This window comes from Rhinatrema bivittatum, chromosome 1 (assembly GCF_901001135.1).
Source record: "Rhinatrema bivittatum chromosome 1, aRhiBiv1.1, whole genome shotgun sequence".
Taxonomy (NCBI): domain Eukaryota; kingdom Metazoa; phylum Chordata; class Amphibia; order Gymnophiona; family Rhinatrematidae; genus Rhinatrema; species Rhinatrema bivittatum.
Window position 1 is genome coordinate 242,262,108 of NC_042615.1, and position 20,500 is coordinate 242,282,607.

Below are 20,500 nucleotides of genomic sequence, written 5' to 3' on the forward strand. Positions count from 1 at the left end.
ACCCCGAAGGGCAGAGAGAGAGCTTCCAGCAGCAGCACGGAAGCGGCAGAGTAGCTTAGACCGGCCAAGACCAAGCCCTTGCTAACTCAATGAGCTAGCAACATAGTACAGGCTATATACCCGGATGGCATGATGTCAGTAGAGGGGAATGCCCCAGAGGTTCGCGCCATTGCTCGAATAAAGACCACCTCCAGCGCAACATTGCTGGCCCTACAATATGGAACATTTTACCATTGCCACTATGCATAGCCATTGCCTGGCTATTCATGAAAACTTATGAGGATTCAGAACAATCGTCAAGCATATGAGATTCTGATAACAATTCCAGCTGACTTTTATTATTACTTTTAATGATCTTATTTTATTCTTTGTCTTTTGTAATTGCATTTTTTGTACCATTTTAGTAATTTTATTTTCTAGAATATGTTGTTTAGCCTGACTCTGTTTTTATTATGTAAACCATTGTGATGGTTCTACTGAATAACAGTATATAAAACCTATAAATAAATAAATAAATAAAAATAGTGTGCAATATTAACAAATAGGGCATACTGTTAGCAAATAGTGCACCCTATTTGCAAACAGCACACATTATTTCCCAAAAATGAAAAAAATACAACATAAAAACAAAAAAAATCTAACCCCCCAAAAAACAAAATGAAGATAAAAAAAAAATCTGTGTGCACATCCCTATTTTTTTCTGACATCTACCCTATACTTTTTTCTCTCAATTCTCTTCATGTTTTTCTACCTAGCATCTCTCCTAATGTTCTTTTCCTTGTCTCTATCTCTCTTCATCTCCTCTTGTTCTTATCATCATCATCTACCCCTTCATGTTTCTTTCCCCACCATTAGCCTTTATGTTACTTTTGTCATCCTGATTCTTTTCTCACCATTTTATATATTTATTTAAAATGCTTATATTCTGCAACTACTGTGTTTCTCCGAAAATAAGACAGGGTCTTATATGATTTTTAGCTCCGAAAAAAAGGTTAGGGCTTATTTTCAGGGGATGTCTTATTTTTTTTCCATAACCTTTCGGTTCAGCCTTTGTTTTCGGCCTGCCACGGGAAATTTCATTTTCCTGCGGTTCGGGCCGATTTTATTTCGGCTGCCCCGGAGACGATATCCAAAACCCGCCCCAACCCTTCCAATTTAATTAATTACAACGGGGTTGTAAAAAAAACAAAAAACACCCAAACCCACCCCCAACCCTTCAAATTTAATTAATTGCAACCACCCCACCCTCCTGACCCCCCCAAAACTTGCCGAAATTCCCTGGTGGTCCAGCGGAGGTCCCAGGAGCAATCTCCTGCTCTTGGGCCATCGGCTGCCAGTAATCAAAATGGCGCTTATGGCCCTTTGCCGGTGCGGGCCATCCATTGCTCTTACCATGTGATAGGAGCCAACCAATGGCATGGATAGCCCCTGTCACATGGTAAGGGCAAAGGGTCATCGGTGCCATTTTGATTAGTGGCAGCCGACGGCCCAAGAGGGGGAGATTGCTCCCGGGACCCCGCTGGACCACCAGGGACTTTTGGTAAATCTTGGGGGGGGGGGGGGGGGTCAGGCATGTCTTGGGGTGCAACCGCATGTCCACTTATAACTAGGGCTTAGTTTTGGAGTAGGGCTTATATTTCAAGCCCACTAGAAAAATCCTGAAAAATCAAGCTAGGGCTTATTTTCAGGGAATGGCTTATTTTCGGGGAAACACGGTAACAAATACAAAATGTGTCCAGGGTGGATCACATGAATAAACGCATAAATATAAAACAATTGTCAACTATAAAATATATCATAAAATCAAACACTTATCACATCTCATTTATACCATATGCCTCCCGAAAAAAAATGTTTTCATCTCCCTCCTAAATTCCTTTATCTCCAACAGTCCCCTCAAGTGAACTGGCAAACTGTTCCAATGTGTTGGGGTGACAAATGAAAAGGCTCTAGTTCGAATTTGAGTTAACATATTCCTGTTCAATGATGGCACATTCAATAATCCCATTAACTTGATTGCAGTGTTCTACTTGGGGTATAATAAGACAGCATTTCCTTCAGCTCACAGTTTACCATGGCCATTAGCTTAAACCTTGCCTGAAATTTTACTGGTAACCACTGCAGAGGCTAGAGCGTGGATGACAAGTGCTCAAATTTGAACAGGCCTAAAAGAATCTACGCTGCTGCATTCTGTACTAGCAGCAATATTCTCAGAAAGTTATCTGGTAAACCCACCAGCAATGTTGCACAATAATCGAAATGTCCCAAAACCAGTGATTGAAGAACAATCCGAAATAATACCTTGAGCAAAAAAGACCTTACCGGTAGTTTTAGCTTATAAAAAGCAGTTTGTGATATATAACTAACAAGAGGCTTCATTGACAAAGAAGAAAATAACATATGTCATACTGGGTCAGACCAAGGGTCCATCAAGCCCAGCCTTCTGTCTCCAACAGTGGCCAATCCAAGTCACAAGAACCTGGAAAGTGCCCAAATATTAAATAGATCCCATGCTATTAAAGCTGGCAACAAACAGGTAGCTTTTCCCTATTGATTAATAGCAGTTTATGGACTTCTCCTCCAGGAACTTATCCAAACCTTTTTTAAACCCAGCTACACTAGTTGGCTTAACCACATCCTCTGACAACGAATTCCAAAGCTTGATTATGCATTGAGTGAACAAGAATTTTCTCCAATTTGTTTTAAATGAGCTATTTGCTAACTTCATGGAGTGCCTCCTAGTCCTTGTATTATCCGAAAGATTAAATAGCCGTTTCATATTTACCCGTTCAAGTCCTTTCATAATTTTGTAGAACTCTATCATATCCCCCCTCAGCCGACTTATCCAAACTGAACAGCCCTAACCTCTTTAGCCTTTCCTCATAGGGGAGCTGTTCCATGCCTTTATCATTTTGGTCACCCTTCTCTGTACTTTCTCCAGTGCAAATATATATCTTTTTTGAGATGCAGCGACCAGAATTGTACATAGTATTCAAGGTTTTATTTGCCATTCCCTTCCTAATAATTCCTAACATTCTGTTTGCTTTTTTGACCGCCACAACACACTGTGCCGACTGCTGTCATGGGGAGGGTACAATCTGGTACTTAAGATGAAGATTGTGGGGGCTGGAAAGAGAGTTTGCCAACATTTCATTACATTACAAGAAAACGATCCATGCTGCATTGCTTCAAAAGGCCTGTGCATGCAGCAATACTCATGTTCTCTCATTTAAACATTTTAATTCATTATTTTTGTGGGTTTTTTAGGATGTTTCCCTGTAATTCCCTCTGGGGGAAGCCAGGGCCAGCAGGTCATATTAGGCAATCTCGACGGCTGCTTAAGGTGCCGTAGGAGGGCGGGGCAGCATGTGTGGACGGAAGGGCACCATATTTAAAGGTTGATTGGTGGCAATCATGGTTACGGTAATCAACGAGAGAGAGAGAGAGAGAGAGAGAGAGAACTCTAAAAAGGAGACTCTGACTCTATATATCTCACTGTAAGGGAGGGCACATTCAACTCAGGGTGGGTTTTGGTGTTGGTTGTGAGATGGGGTGGTGGTGTTACATTGGTTTGCCTAGGGGGCTCAGACCCTTGCACCAGCACTGGGGAAGCCATTCAGTAACATATCAGCAGGTGCGATTGACCCTTAGAAATCACACACACTACATGAACCCTTTCCAGTCTCCTTCGGTGTGAGGTTATGTGTGGTATTGTTGTAAGCATGGCTGCCCTCAGGGATCATTTCTTATGGAATAGGCTACCACCCTTTCAGCAACATCCTTTGGTAACACAGCACACGGACTGAGACACCCTTACTGAATTGGGCCTGTTTATGGAAAGCCATTGCATGGTATGTGTCTCACACAGACAAGACAAATAGGGCTTCATTCAAAAATAGATGGTTTCCAATCCTGTGCCTATGGAAAAAATGTTATTGAATAAGGCCCAAAGTGTGGTACATCAATTACAGTTTACTATTTTGAAACAAACTCCTTACTTGCTGGGCCCATGGGAGTGTTAGACCCTTGTGTAATAATCTAGAAATAGGAGGGGATTATGATATATTGTTGCTATCCTTTCTGTGCATGGCTTTTGTTAAATGACAATGAGGCTACAAATAGTTTTCAGACCTATTATGGAGGCAGTATGTAGTGCACAACTTCATTCTGTTCAGCACTCTGCAAGCACAAACTTGAGCAAACAGTGCCCTGAGACTATCCCCTCACTTTTACATTTAATACTTTCAGGAAAAAGGCATACCATGCTCTTTGAAGAAGATTTTAGTTGCAAAGTTTTCTGCTGTGGATTTTTTTTTTTTCTTTCTTGAAGTTGCAGGAATTTAAATTCTTAGTCAACAGGTGTGATGTTTCAAAGGTGAACAGGCAAATGGACATGTGGTCTTTTTCCACCTTGTTTTTCCCTTGCTTTAACCTGAAACTTTAATCTGGCTCCATGTACACCAGAAGCCGGGTTTGCAGACTGCACTGTAGCAGAGGAATTTTCCGTCAGAACTCTTTGTGTTTGGCTAATATGAGTTAATCTGGCAGGCCAATGGGAACAGCTGATTCTAGTTTTTTTTTAAATTTTATTTGTGTATAGATACTTATGTGATTAATTACTGGGATTTACAAAACAAGCACAAAAAGGGTAGAGCAGAATAATTTTTATTCATTTATTCACTGTTCAAACTTTACATGATAAAAGCAGAAAAATGACAGACTTTTAAAGCTATTCCAGACAGTTTATATTCTTTAGATTCAGCGATTGACAGAGAAGAACAAAGATCTTATCCCTGACTGCCGATAATAAGAATTGTACTGTATTTTATTTTTAAGAAGGCTGAATACATGCTAAGAAAGAAATGAATGGCTGCTTCTTCTCTGAGCCCCCTAGGCAGAGCACTCTGATACAGTTATGCTCTTCGTGATAGGTGATGTCAGGGTTGTGTGGCCAACCTCACAGGTGAACGCCTTATGACGATTGTAGTCATTGCTAGTGAGAGTGAGGGTACTGCTCTGGCTGTACGTGAGGTCAGTGTCTGACATCAGACTTTTCTCCACACCAGTGCTGATGGCGCTTCCATCTGCTTTCCATGTCACAGTCAACTGACTTGGATAGAAGTTGTTGACTAAGCAAACAACGGTTGCCTTCCCCTCCTGGAGTTCTTCTTTCGAAGGTGGGAAGATGAATACAGAAGGTTTAGCATTTTCCCTACCTGTAAAAAATAAAAATAATCAGAGAATAGCGTTTTAATGATGGAAACGCAGTATAGAGAAATGCAACCAATCATCACACAAGGGTGCAGCCTGAAAGTTATAAGCAACTTCTAAGCAGTTACCCCTGCTATCTTCAGGTATTCTCCAAACAAGACAGCATTTCCCATTCTGTGAAGTCACAAAGTGTGAATTTATCCCTAACATTCTGTCAAATCTAGTTTAATGCCCCCCCCCCCCCCTTTCCTGCAAATCCCTACTCTGTGTAAAAGAATATTTCTAAGGTGCACTGTGGTAAATCTTTTACCTGTTTGGAATTGTAAGATATTCACATTACTTTCACCTCTGCTTTATTTTTCCTAGTTTGCTTTCCAGTTGTGCTTCCCCTTCTCCTTACAAATTGCAGATAGCACTTTGTATAAAATTAACTCATGACAGGAAGGTAAAACAAGTGTTCTGTATTTACAGAATGCCTCACAAGGCTGGGAAATGGTACTTAGTGTGATGCAGAGGCTTTGCTGGGTGTGGATTTCCTTGCATAAAAGGGTCTACTTTCACACAACCCTACTGCTCATTACATATCTAATGTCCAGTTTTATAGCAGAGTCTTAAGACTAACTTCACGGTTTATGCCTATATCACCTCCTCTTGGCTATTTTCAAAGTCTGGAGGGATCTATAAAGTGAAATTTGGAAATAAAGATCACTAAGAACATAAGAACATAAGAAATTGCCATGCTGGGTCAGACCAAGGGTCCATCAAGCCCAGCATCCTGTTTCCAAAAGAGGCCAATCCAAGCCTCAAGAACCTATTGTGCCATATGCTTATAGAAAGATGATCTTATTAAACAGATGTAAAGAACCATACACAACATATACATACCCATCAATAATTTGATACAAACCACCAAAGGTCCTAATGCTACCTACCTATAAATGCTAGATACTGATAGTCTTAAGAAAAGTGTAGGTGTTATGCTATATGCTGGAGTTAGATTTATAATAGGATAGGGTTGTCAACAATGCTATGTTGGCCAGAGATTTCGCGGCGGGGGGGGTGCTCTAACTTTCTGGTGGCATAGACAGAGATGAATTATAAAGCAAGAAGACCCATCATTCGGATTTTTCTGTAAGGGTTTTTGTCTATTTTGTATTTGTTGAAAAATGAACTGTACCTCCATTCGGTAAAGGTGGTTTGTCCAGGCCCAGAAGGGAGTAAACTCTGACTCTGCAGGGGCTTGAGTGAATAAAGGTAACTGAAATATTTTTTTTCCTTTCTGGGTATCTGTGCTTAGTAATTAAATAACCCTTCGTATACTGTAGCACATTTAATTTAAACGGAAATGACACAAAAAATGTTATTCATATTTCAAACTTAACAAAACTTTGGCACCTGCTAAAGGACTAGTTTTTTTTTTTTTAGTGAAGACAGGTAAATATTAAATGGAAGAGCTTAAGCTTCTGATGTCTGAGCACACTGGAAAACGAGGAGGAGCGTGGCTACTGAATGGCAATGTGCACAAAGTAGCACTGATTTATGGAGGGGAGTGCAGAGGGCCTCATGAACAGTGGGATAATTTATTGTTAGATATTTAGCTCTCCTTATAAAGAATTTGGGGATTTTGTAGTTCATCCTTTCTTTCTGAGATGAAATGGACTAAAACCAGCAGAGTAACAAAGCAGCAGAAGACAGAACTGTGCCAATGACCATGTTACATGGAATTCATTAAGCAAAATCAGCAGTGTCAGGCACTTATCTGCACAAAGTGTTTGTTGGTGCTATTTTTCTCTAATTAGTGCAAACAGTTATTAATTTTAATTATCTCTCTGCTCCAGTAGTCTTGAAAATAATGACTATGGTAACTTTTAGTTTATTTTAATAAGTACTACTTGGCAAGCTAACTCAGGATAGGAACAATAATCATATAACACATATGCAACATATAAAATGAGATTTGTTGGAAACAGATTTCTACTTTTTGATGGCAGGATATGGGATTCTATAGAGCTATGGAGCAGATAAAGTTCATATGCAATAAAATACTTTAACATGTCTGAAGAACCTTGTTAATCACATTTGTGCATCCTTTATCAGGGAATACTTTAAAGTGGTTACATACGCTAATAAAGACTGGTATTGCACAGATCTGGAACTGATTGTCTGGGGAAGCTGGCTTTACAGTCAGTTCTGAAGCCCATCCAACTCATGTGACTAGTTCGGTTGCCATACCCCATTATTAAAAACACTATTTTCCTCTTTTGCTTTTTTAGGTTCTGTGCACCTGTCCTGAGACTTGGTCACAGGACAGGTGCATAAACCAGGGCTGACACTTGGTTCTGCTCAGAAGCCCTTCTGGCCGCACAGCCGTTGGTGTTCAAAGTGTCAAGCAGCCATGGAACAGGTGTCTAGAGTGCTGCTGAACAGAGCACTAATATAATAAAAGGTTTTTAGCTGTACTATAAAAATGCAATGGAAAAATTGATTAAGTTAATAAGTTGTCAGAAACTGATACAGCAGGAGCCATGTAAGCTCCTTATCCCTTCACTAATGTACTGAATGTATATTACACTGACATTGTGTAATGCTGTACAAATGAGTGCCAGCAACTGTGATGTGCCTTATTTGTATTAGGCACATTTACAGTATACATTTTTACTAAAGACAGCAGATAAATATGGATTAGATAGACATTACTTAATTTGTAAAAGAAAAGTCATTTGTAAATTAATGGGGTAATGTTCAGACTACATACAAAACAGATGTATGAAATAGATGGGAAATATATCACTATCAAATTTTATTATACATACTTAAGGCTCAAGTTAACAATAGGGATCTGATTGCTTCAGTATACCTCTGAAAGCTCAATACCTTGATTGCTAATTATCTTATGAAAATTTTAACCAACTCTTAAAATATTTTTTGTTAGAGAGCTCTTCAACTTTAACCAAAGCCCATTTATGTGGTGTTGAAAACTAACATATATTGTTAATTCTGCACATTATCTAGAAATATTTCTCACCATCTATAGCTTAAAAGCTTAAAACCATATATAGCTTAAAATATTTCTCACCATATATAGCTTAAAATTACCATATATAGCTTAAAATCCCTATATCTAAATTAATAAGATTTTCAAATAGGTTGAATTAATATTTAAAAAATTATTTTTAATTCTCTTTTTCTCAGGTTACAGAATTTATTTTTACTAAAACTGTCCTTAATTTAAATGTCTTTCAAATATGTTATGCAGAGAAACATGTAAATATTACGTATATTATATGCATACAATATTTCCTATAGGATGTAATCAATACTTTTATACAAATTAGAATACAGCACATTCTTCTGCCTTTACCAAACCTTTACATATAAAACTCACAAAAATAACTAATGAAGTAATTTAGCATGCATCGGCAATGCTGTGGCATGTTCATAATTCATGTACAATATATTTCTCTGGATATATTATAATCTTACATTTATTATTCTCTATTACCTTTTCGCTATTTTACTGTATTTATACCTCAGATTTAGGATTTGAAACAAGAAAGCTTTGAATATGAATTTAAAGCTCTTATCTAAACTTTTTTAATGTCAATTTTGTTTTTGCATTTTCTCTTATTTTTTATAGAATTTTTTTAGTGTCACATTGTGCAGTACTAATGCACTAAATTAGATTGATTATAAATCATTATATTCTAATAGCAGGCACTTGTTAAGAAAGACATAGATCTAAAATAAAGAGTAAATAATTCTGCTCCACTGTTAAACTCAAGAGACTGCTGATGTCTTTCTAATTGCAGGATTCAGTGATGTGGTACAAATTTCTTTTCAAGGGGCTCTTTCCACTATCAGTTTCTTATGTTCCTGCCAGCTCTGTTCTGCATGGCATAATGCTCGTTGCTTTCATAAAATAATTTAAGAAAGGGCTCCTGGGAGCCCAAGGGACATCACTGGCAGTGTTTTCCAGAAATAGCACAAAAGAGTTGTAAATGGCAAACTTTATAGTCAAATTCATCAGCTGTACTACCATATATTGTGGAAATGATAGAATTTTCCTGGCAAAGACTCCCCATTTAGTCTATCCCATTCTATGGTATTCCTCTACTGGTTGGCAAAATACAATGAATATGACAGAAATGTGGAAGTCGAATGAACAAACTTTAAAACATTCAATTTTACAATGAGAAAACACTTTTTATCTTCACCATGGTCCTTGAACCAAAGTTGAACCACGTTGATCACCCAGTGCCTATTCCCTCTATCAAAACAATTCTCTGCTCATGACGGGCGGGGCTTAAAAGAGAAAACCTGACAGATTGACCCAAAATGTGACATACAATGCCACGGTCTAACTTTTGTCCTTGAAGACAAGTTCATTTAATAGAGGTTAAAAACTTAAGAGTCAGAATTGTGTTGCTTACTTACCCCACAAATACATTTTGGGAAGGTAGGAAAGTATATCAGTGTCAAAATGCGTAAACTGGTCCGTGAGATGCACTTACGTTTTATCTCCACCTTGAGTCCTTTTCCCTAAGTTTACCGCAGGGATTACTTCCTACCTGGCTCTCCACAAAAAACCTATAACTTTACTTTCAAATCCGTTTCTCCTAGTCTGTGTTTAAGGCAGAATAGGACATTAGCCTTTCTAAGTCAAACTACAGTGAAACTCATTGGATAAAACTAACATTGAGTTACCACTGAGACCACTGACATATTGTACATTTACCACTCAAAATTAAAAAAAAAAAAGACAAACTGTGAAAACCTGAGCAAGAATAAAATGACTGAATAAAAGTACTTACGTTTCAGGTCCACTCTGGTTCCTCCCCCGAAAGTGTACCACAGCCATTACATCCAACCTATCCCCTGTACAAAAACCTGAACTTCAGTCTATTCCTTGTATTCTACACTGACACCTGCTAGTTATAGCTACCATTAGGTTATTTATGGCTGCCACTTTATTAATTAAGGTTTAGATTCATTCAAGTGATATTTATTAATGAAAACATATATTGAACCTACATTTCTGGTTATCACAGGCAGGTGGAATTATTATGCAGATCAAATGTACTCGTTACTATGTATTGACAAGTAACGAGGTCCATCAAACCAGTGTAATAACCAGAAGTCTTTTTTGGCAAATTTTGTGAAGCAGAAGCTTCACTGTGAATATTTTCCTAAATTAGAGTTTCTTAACATTTCTTAACATTTAACTCCCAAGGTATCTCCAAGGTATCTCCATTGACATAGTAGGGTCATTCAAAGTTTTATATTAGATCATGTGAGAGAACACTGTACTCCTTTTTTTAAAGTTTAGAGTCATGGAAAATTCTTTACAAAATTTTCCGATTCTAGATGAAGTATGATATGCCTACATTTTGTTTTTAGTGCATTGCTCTTGTTCACATTCTAGAATTATCCAGTGCCTGAGGTATAAAAGCAGGCATCAAAGCTAAACCTGAAGAAAATGAAGTGTTCTAAATATTAAGACATTAACATATATGAATGAAATCACAGATTGTACTCACATTAGATTTCTGCTTTGGTTCTTTGACTGAATGTCCACCATAGTGAATAATTCCTATTTACCCCTCATAGAAAAACCTAGGGCTTTATTTTCAAATGGGTTTCTCCTAGTCTGTGTTAAAGGTGAAACATTTCAGAATAGAGCCCTCAGTTTCTCTCTAGTCAAAATACATTGAAACCTGCCAGTTAAGACTTGCATTAAGCCACCACGGCGACCACTGGGATATTGTACATCACTGCACAAATTAAATAAAGATTGTAAAATGTGAAAAGCTGAGACAGAAAAACATGGTTGAATGGTTGAAGAGATGTACTTATGTTTTATCTCCACCTTGGTTCCTTTCCCAAAATTATACCGCAACAGTTGCTTCCTACCTAAGCCATCTACAAAACCTGGTCTGTAGTCTGTTTGATGTACTACACTCTGAAACTTACTGGTTATGACTACCATTATGTTCATTATGGTTAAAAAAGTTATGGTTTAGTTTGGACTCATAAAAACTATCAACTAAAACATACATTGGACACAGATATCTGGCTTTCAAAGACTGATGAAATTATTACGCAGATCAGATTTACCCTTTATTATGCACTTACAATAACTAGGTACATCCTTTTAACAAATATTCTTAAGCCCAAACTTCTTTACATTTAGCTCACAACCTGAGACACTATTTCTTCACTGACATTTTAGGGTCATTTCTAGTTTTAGAAACAAAGCTTCCTGGCTTTAGAGAAACCCTTTGTTACATGTGGTATGCTTATATTTTGTTTTTGCTGCATTGCTCTGGTACACTTTGTAGCATTATCCTCAGTTCAAAGATAAAAAAACAAGAAAATGAAGTGCTATAAATATTCAGACATTAACATATAGGAAAACTGCCAGATTATACTCACGTTTTATGTCTAACTTCGTTCCTTTACCAAAAGTCCACCACAGTGAGGAACTGCTATTGACTTGCTGTACATAAACTGTATGCAAAAGAGGAAGGCATTACCTGAGCCAAGTTTCTTACAGAGATTATGTTCAGTTGTATGAATCTGTCAGTCCATTAAGAGTTATGTGTTCATTTGTGCTGAAGAATGTGGCTTACAATGATGCAGTTAATACTAAAACAAATAAATAAATAAAAAGACTAATTGGCTTCAAAAGATTTTTCACATGTGCAAAGCATGTGGAAACCAGAAACATCTATTCCAAGAAGCCACTAGAAAAACAGGCAGACTGGAGGATGAGGAAACCTCTGCACAGCTGCAGTAGAATTCTAGCAACACTGCAGGAGTATAAAGGAAGGATGAGTCATCTCCTTAAATATCAAAACTATATGCATTCTATATTATACAGTTCAGTGACAGCAATCCACATAATCAACGAAGCAGCACTAGGTATGGGCAAACCTTTCTTTTGGGAAATCCAACCGGGCGCTAGCCAAATATGAAAGTACCAATGCTAGCTTCCACTTCAGCTAAAGTAGATCCTCCATTTTCTAAGGTGCTGGTAGCTCTATTATTTCAGAGTTTACACATTAGTGGGACTCATTACACAATCTTCTTCCTTAACAAATATTGACTTTCAAGAAAGGATGCACAAACAATTTGAATTTATACAGAGTCAAAGACGCTTTTTCAGCATTTGTTGTGTTAGGTGCAATAGGAGAACATCATAGCTCATGCAATTCAGATCTATAGTTGGCATTGACTGTGAGGATGTCTGCTCCTGCTGGGATTAGAAGTGGGAATCTGAAGCAGGATTTATATTGCTTAAGCCGTGAAGGAATCTATTTGTGTCAAAGGCAGTAGCACCGATGCTTTTCAGGCTTTGATCATTAGAGAAGGCTCATTATACAACCAAAGCCTCTTTTAGAGACTAGGACTAATTATATTTTGTCTGAAAAAGTCAAATATAACTGGCCTTTCACTGTTGCACTCTCTTTCACCCCAATCTCTATTCCTGCCTCTAAGAGTGGGCTATATATGTAGAGATCTGGCATGTCTCAGGAAGTGTCTGAAGTCCTACTTGTGCTGGCTGCTTGAAAGGAGTCTACCAGGATGTCATAAAACTGCAAATGGAAAAAAATGGCCATTTGGTATAAAATCAACTCCCTGGACCCATTTTCTTGCATCACACAAAACAAATTAAGAGAGTCCTTTTCCTAATTTATAAAATTAATATTCTCTTTCTATAGATAGAGGAATATTTTCATAAAACAATATTTATTTGGGTCCTTTAATATCCAAATTGCTTTACAGACAATACACAATTATTCAATTATAATTGTATGTACTATAGTACCCTATTACCTTGCTCTTTGTGCAGTCATACTATATTGTTGTGCTTGTTACAGAGAAGCGGCTGGGTCACTAATGATTTATTGCTTCTGAGACTTTTGCAGTGCTTCCCAACATGGCTGCCTCAACTGCACTATGCTTCAGAACACAGGATTCTGAGAGATTTCAAAATCTGCCCAGGTTTTGGGGGAGACAGAGAGAACAGCAGACCTGCTAACTATGTTTCTGTCTGAATAGGTCTTCTGTTTTCTGCAGGGATTTCCACAGTAAGTATCCCTGTTAGACTGGGCAACAGAAACTAAGTAACTAGCTTGGGACAGGATCAACTGCAACTCAATAGGAGTTGCAGCACCCTTGCTGTGTTTGTTTTGTTTATATATTTAAGAAATTTATAGCCTACCTATCTATCATTTTAGACAGGTAACAAAGAATAAAAACATTCATAAAGATTAGACAATATGTAATGACCTGTTGGGTTTAATACCAATAGTGCTCTTAATTTAACTCCTTTAGCTAGGGACAGAGAGGTGGTGTTTGTTGGGAGGCATCATTTGCTACAGCCCCTCCTTTTGATGAGCTGGGATGGCCGTCCCCCTGGTGAGGTAATGAAAGTAGCTCTCTCCTGAGAACTCTGGGGGCAGTGCATTTTGGTTTTAGAGTTAGGAGGAAGTGCAAGAGCTTTTGGAGTTCACTGGTTTTTGGGCCTTCCCCTGGACTCAGGTACCACTTGCCTGTAGTCCCTGGGAAAGGTCATGGAGGTTGCCTCTGCAGTCCACACCTTGGCTGCAGTGTGAGTTTCTGGGACTTTACCATTTTTGTTGTAAGAAGCCTTGTGAGATCCCTGGTTTTTGGCCTGGAGGAAGATTATGGGGAAGTCTCCCTCTGGTGAGGGGGAGGGGGTGCTAGGGTAAGGAAGACCTGCCCTTTGTGTCCTCATTGAGGACAGAGGAACGGTGATGACCTGCTTCAAGTGTTTCTGGTGTTAAGATCATTTATTGGGAAAAGTTACTTTTTGCTTAGAAGACTGGAAGAGTTTTTCTGCCCTTCTTCCTGCCGAATGGAGGAACCTCATGAGAGCTGTGTGTTCCTGAGGGGATCCTGTCCAGCTACGGATCCAGAGAGAGAAAGAGAGAAAGAGATACTTTGGAGAACTGTGAGTAAGACCAAGTTGAACATTCTGAGAACCACCACTTGGAGTCTTCATCCTGGGGAGGAGGTAAAGTGGGACTCTGTGCAGAGACTGAGATATCCTTTTTGCTTACCAGTTTGGAGAGGGTTTTTGCCCAGTCAAGATTCCCCTGCCCACCTGGGAACCTCATTTATCCAAGCCCTGGAGGGTGAGTGTTTCTCTGGCCCTGGTAGTAAGAGAGCCTTGCACAGATAAACTGTAATTGTCATCGGGTAACTGAGAACCAATGTGAACCTTGCCATTGACTTTTCAATGAACCCTGTCAGTAAAGTTTAATTTTGGACACTCGCCCAGAGTCTCCTGCGTTGCTTGTTTGGCACTCACATCCACTGACTAGGGGAAAAGAAAAGGCTTTCTTCTGCTAGGGAAAAGTAACAGTGTCACCCCCTGCCACCCAAGGCCTTGAGGAGAGATTCCTCCTCACCTCCCACCAGTAAAAGAACCAGGCTCTGAAGAAAAGAGACTTGTGTGAGAGAGAGTTCAAGTTAGCCGTGGCCCCAAAAGAACTACAAATTCTTTTGTGGCCTCTGCGGTATACAGCAGCCAACTGAAGCAGGGGTTACACAAATACAAAAAAGCTCAACAACAGAAAACTCCGCTTTTATAATTACGTTTTGCTGAGAGCTGCTGACGGGCCTCTGCAGTCTGTGAAAGGAAAGCTGTTTGCTGCAGCCAATGTTTGTGAAGGATGAAAGCCTCTTGGAGTGGAGATCAGATTGCTATATGATGTTCCTTGGGAACATGAGTACCCTCCTCGGGTGCACACAGGTTCACAGACGTCTGGGGGCCGATGTGATGAAACCCGTGCCAAACCGGTGCAAAATGTTAGTGCTGGTTTTTAACATTATGCATGTTAAAAACATGCAGTCCTGCTCGATGCCGTAAACAGATGGTATGCAAATGAAACCAGCACTAAGAATCCGCAGTAAGCCTCAAAAGCATGCCTAAACCAGCATTAAAACCGACATTCAGAGAACCACGGTAAAATCTGGCGCTAGTTTAAAAAAATGCTATAGTGTTCCCTGTTGGTTGATTGTAGGAATAGCCTAGTGGTTAGAGCAGTGGCCTATGAACCAAGAGACCAGGGTTCAAGTCCTGCTGTCGCTCCTTGTGACCTTGGGCAAGTCACTTTACCCTCCATTGCCTTAGGTACAAAAACTTAGATTGTAAGCTCTCTGGGGATAGAAAAATACCTACAGTACCTGAATGTAAACCAGTGTGATATCTTGATTGAGATCAAATGTTGGTATATAAAAATAATAAATAAAATAAAAGTGGCCTAGACTGACCTATGGTGTGACTGGTGGTACACAGATGTCCATCAGTATTCTTGGACACTCCTCCTTGCATGGAAATAAAAGGCAGCCTCTTCCAGGACCATTTTGTCAGTGCTGGGTGGTGTTAAGGTGAGCTCTGGACTAAGGCATTGGAGATTTTCTTGGTGTTGCAGTTGGTAGTTGTTCAGTTGTGATTGCAGGTTGGTATCTATTGAGCTGCTTGACTTTTCCCTTGCTGTTTTCCATCATTTTGTCTTTGTCTGTGTTCTTGAGAGAATCTTTACAGTGTATGTGATTGTTGGCCTGTGATTTTCTGTCTTTTTGTTCACTTTTATGTTTAGGTTCCTGAAAGAGTGGAGTGGGTATTCAAGGCTGTGGAGAGAATGGAGCATGACAGAAGGGGTGCGAGTGAGGGACCAGATGAGTGTGACAGGCAGCTGAGTGAGACAATAGAAGGTGGAGAGTTGGTGGAATGTAGCCAGGGAGGGGAGATGGGGTGGGAGGAGAGGGGCATGCCTGAGTTAGAGGGGAAGATAAAGTGGGGGGAGGGTTCAGAGCAGGAGGAGAGAGGTGGGGAGGTGAGCAATGCTTAGGGAGGTAGGGACCCACCCCAGTCATCATCTGGAAGAGACAATCAGGCATGAACCAGCAGCCAGCAGCTGGAGGAGAAGTGGCGTCAATGCACGGAAGAAGAGAAGGATTTTCTGGTGAAAAGCATAGTGCAGTCTTCAGGCAGAAGACATCCTCGAAGAAAAAGAAAAGGATCTGGGAGAACATTGCAAAAGATGCCAGCAGCCTGTCAGTGATGACCAAGGGGCCAATGCAATAACCCGCAGTTGGGCGCAGGTTGTATAGGTGCTATGTAATCCCCTTATGTCCTGGGGGCGCGCTAGGAAAGCAGCCGCTGAATAATCAGCACCCGCTGTTGTGATTACTGTGGTAGTGATACAGTGGACCCTTGGGCCGGACTGCAAGGAGGCTTCCTAAGCAGACTGGGAGGTGGAGTCTATGGGTCTGGCAGGGCTTCACCCGGGACCCAGAATCCCCCCGGGAGGAGCCCGTAGGGATCCGGGCCCTTGGGACTTAGGCTGAAGGTGGGCCGCAGAGGGTATGGCAGAAGCAGGCCCAGGTTAGGTAGAGATCAACCAGCAGTTCAGAAGCAGGCCTGGGGCAGACAGGCCGCTAGCCAAAAGTGTACTGAGGCCGGATCGGGTCAAGACAGGTAATAGGCAAACAGAGTTCGGATGCGGGCCAAGGGCAGGCCCGGCAGCCAGTAGGCAGAGTTCTGAACAAACCGAGGTTGTGGCTGTCGGCAAGCTGGCAGAGCACTGAAGCAGAACCAGGAAGACAATCAAGAAGTCTCTGAAGCAGGAACAGGAACGGAACCAGGAACCAGCAGAGTCCGGAAGGCAGCTAGCATTCAAAGAACCACGTTGCAAGGCGTCTACTAGGAGTCTGGACGCTGGTTAAATGCAGGCCCGGGGTGGGATGTCAGCTCGGGGGCTGTCCCGTACTTCCGGGTGTTGGACGCACATAAGGGCCTTCCTTGCGCGCGCATGGCAAAGAGAGGGGCGGAGCTTCTGGCGGCCTGGATGGCGTTCTCCACGTGGGGAAGCCGCGACCATTCGGCCCACCGGACTGGGACCTTGGCGCGTCTTCTAGTGGACCGGAGTGGAGGTAAGCGGACCTGACCGCGAACATGAAGGAGGCGGTCGGCTCCACAACAGTACCCCTCCCTTTACGCCCTCTCTTCAATGGGCCAGGTTTCCCTGGATGATCGAGGTGGAACTGTCGGAGGAGGGATTTGTCCAAGATGTTGCGGGCAGACTCCCAGGTATTGTCCTCTTCTCCGCAGCCCTCCCAGGCTAAGAGGTACTCCCATCTGCGATTGAAGAAGCGCACGTCGACGACCTCTCTTACTTGGTACGTGGGATCTTCGGCCACGGGTGTGGCAGTGGTGTCAGGAGGTTTGCGGTGGAAGCGGGAGAGGACCAGTGGTTTCAAGAGGGAGATGTGGAAGACGTCGTGGATCCGTAAGGAGGATGGCAACCGCAGCCTGTAGGAGACCAAACCTACCCTCTCGGCTATCCGAAAGGGCCCGCATAACTTGGGTGCAAATCTCCTAGAGGGCATCCTTAAATGGATGTTCCAAGTGCTGAGCCAGACGCGATCCCCAGGAAGGAATACTGGAGCGGGTCGGCAGTGTCGATCGGCACATCGCTTGGCTGCTGTGGCGGAGGTGGCAAGTTTGTTTTGGGTAGCCTGCCATAGACTCTGTAGCTGTTGCGCGGATAGCTGAGCAGCGGGAGAGGAACTGGGTGTAGCAATGGGCAGCGGAGGCTTGAGTTGCTTCCCATACACAATCTGAAAAGGAGAGCTTCCGGTGGCAGCATGGCTTTGGTTGTTATATGCGAACTCCGCCCAGGGTAGGAGCTCAGTCCACTTATCCTGTCTCTCATTTATGAAGGCGCGCAGGAAGGTTTTCAAGGAGCGATTCATTCTCTCGGATTGGCCGTTACTTTGCGGGTGGAAGGCCGTGGAGAAGCTGAGCTGAATCTTGAAGCACTTACAGAGAGCTCTCCAGTACCGGGCTGTGAACTGCGGGCCCCGGTCGGAGATGATGTCCTGGGGGAGCCCATGGATACGGAAGATATGTTGTGCAAACAAGAGTGCTAGCTCCGGGGCTGACGGTAGCTTGGGTAGTGGCACGAAGTGGGCCATTTTGGAAAAACGGTCCACGGTAACCCAGATTACCGTTTTCCCTTGAGACGGAGGCAAGTCTACCATGAAGTCCGTGGCAATGTGGGTCCATGGTTCTGTAGGAATCGGAAGCGGCTGAAGGAGGCCACAAGGGGGTCCGAGGTTGGGTTTCTGTTGAGCACAGGTAGGACAGGAGCTCACGTAGACCCGAACGTCTCGATGGAGGTTGGGCCACCAGTAGTATTGGTTCAGTAGCTCCAGGGTCCGCTCCTGCCCGGCATGACCTCCTGTCAGAGAGTCGTGGGCCCAGCGTAGTGCTTTTACCCGGGCGCGCTTGGGACCACAGTTCTCCCTTGGGATAGCACAGTCAAAGCCACCAGGCGAACCTTAGATGGGTCAAGGATGTACCGCGGGGGTTCTTGATCTTCCTCAGACATTGAGGTCCGCAACAGCGCGTCGGCTCGGACATTCTTAGAGGCAGGACGATACTGAAGGGTGAAGTTGAATCGGTTGAAGAAAAGCGACCACCTGGCTTGTCGGGGGTTCAACCGCTGTGCTTGGGACAAGAATTCCAAATTCTTATGGTCTGTGTAGACCGTTACCGGGTGAGCTGCACCCTCTAGCCATTGCCTCCATTCTTCGAAGGCGAGCTTGATGGCTAGGAGTTCTTTGTCACCAATGGAGTAGTTAGCCTCGGCAGGCGAGAATTTCTTGGAATAGTACGAGCAGGGTAGTAAGTGTCCAGAAGGTGAGTGCTGGCTAAGGACTGCTCCCACTGCGACGCTGGAGGCATCTACCTCTACTACAAAGGGGCGTGATGGATCCGGGTGGTGCAGACAGGTGTCAGTCAGGAAGGCTTGTTTAAGGTCGGTGAAGGCCTCAGCAGCTGAATCGGGCCAAGACTTGACGTCAGCTCCCTTACGGGTCAAGGTCGTGAAAGGAGCCACTCTATGAGAGTAATGGGGAATGAAATGTCTATAGAAGTTAGCAAACCCCACGAATCTCTGCAGAGCCTTCAATCCAGATGGGCGGGGCCAGTTGGTGATGGCGGACACCTTCTCGGGGTCCATCCGGAAACCGGTAGAGGAAACTATGTAGCCCAGGAAGGGCAATGATTCACACTCGAACAGGCACTTCTCCAGTTTGGCGTATAGGCGGTTTTCCTTTAAAACCTGTAACACCTGCTTAACGTGCCGTCTGTGGGACTCCAAATCTTTGGAATATATCAGTACATCGTCCAGATACACGATGATGTGGGAATGGAGCATCTCCCTCAGGACCTCATTCATGAGGTTTTGGAAGACTGCCGGGGCGTTGCAGAGGCCGAAGGGCATTACCAGGTACTCGTAATGCCCATCCCTGGTGTTGAAGGCAGTCTTCCACTCGTCTCTGGGGCATATGCGGACGAGATTGTAGGCTCCCCTAAGGTCGAGTTTGGTGAACAGCTTGGCTCCTTGGAGCCTATCCAAGAGCTCAGGGATCAATGGGAGCGGGTAGCGGTCCCTCTTGGTGATAGCATTCAAGCCCCGATAATCTTTGCAGGGGCGGAGCGAGCCGTCCTTTTTCCCCACGAAAAAGAAGCCAGCCCCGGCAGGAGATCGGGAGTGACGAATAAAACCCTTGGCGAGATTTTCTGTGATATACTTGGACATGGCAGTAGTCTCCGGCAAGGATAGGGGGTATACCCGGCCTCGAGGCGGTGTGGTACCGGGTAGCAAGTCTATAGCACAGTCGAAGGGCCGATGTTGAGGGAGGATTTCCGCCATCTCTTTGGAGAACACCTCTGCGAAGGCTTGGTAGGGCACTGGTAAGAGGTTCGAGGCACTGAGCAGGACTGGTCGTGGAGGGCGTGGCACTTGGAGGCAGTGCGGGAAACAGAAGGGACTCCACTGGGTCAATTGCAGAGTGTCCCACTGAATCACGGGGGAGTGGCGGCGCAGCCACGGAAGTCCTAGTACCAGGAGATGCACGGCCCTCTCCAACACCAGAAAGGATATTTCTTCGGAGTGGAGCGCCCCTGTTTGGAGAGTCAAAGGCGCGGTGGAGCGAGAGATGGTCCCGGGGAGCAGGGTGCCACGGATGAAGGTGATGCGTAACGGAGGATGTCTGGGCAGCGTGGGCAAGCGTAATTGCTGAACCAGGTCCGCTACTATAAAGTTCCCCTCGGCCCCAGAGTCAATGAAGGCTAAGGTCTGGAGTTCGCCTCCGGGATACTTGAGAGTCACTGGAGCAGAGCATTGAGGAGCTGAGCCCGCATAGCCTAGGAGTAGCTCCTCCGAATGGCCTAGGCTCGGTCATC

At 42.9% G+C, this 20,500-nt stretch overlaps 1 gene segment (V, D, J or C); it reads right to left on the reverse strand.

Moving 5' to 3' along the window:
- Positions 1-4,649: 4,649 nt before the first annotated feature.
- Positions 4,650-20,500, reverse strand: part of LOC115086821 — a 329,113-nt gene continuing 313,262 nt past the window's right edge. Inside the window, 2 exon segments of the V gene segment in view lie at positions 4,650-5,216; positions 10,023-10,057. Coding sequence covers positions 4,891-5,216; positions 10,023-10,057 — 361 coding nt within the window.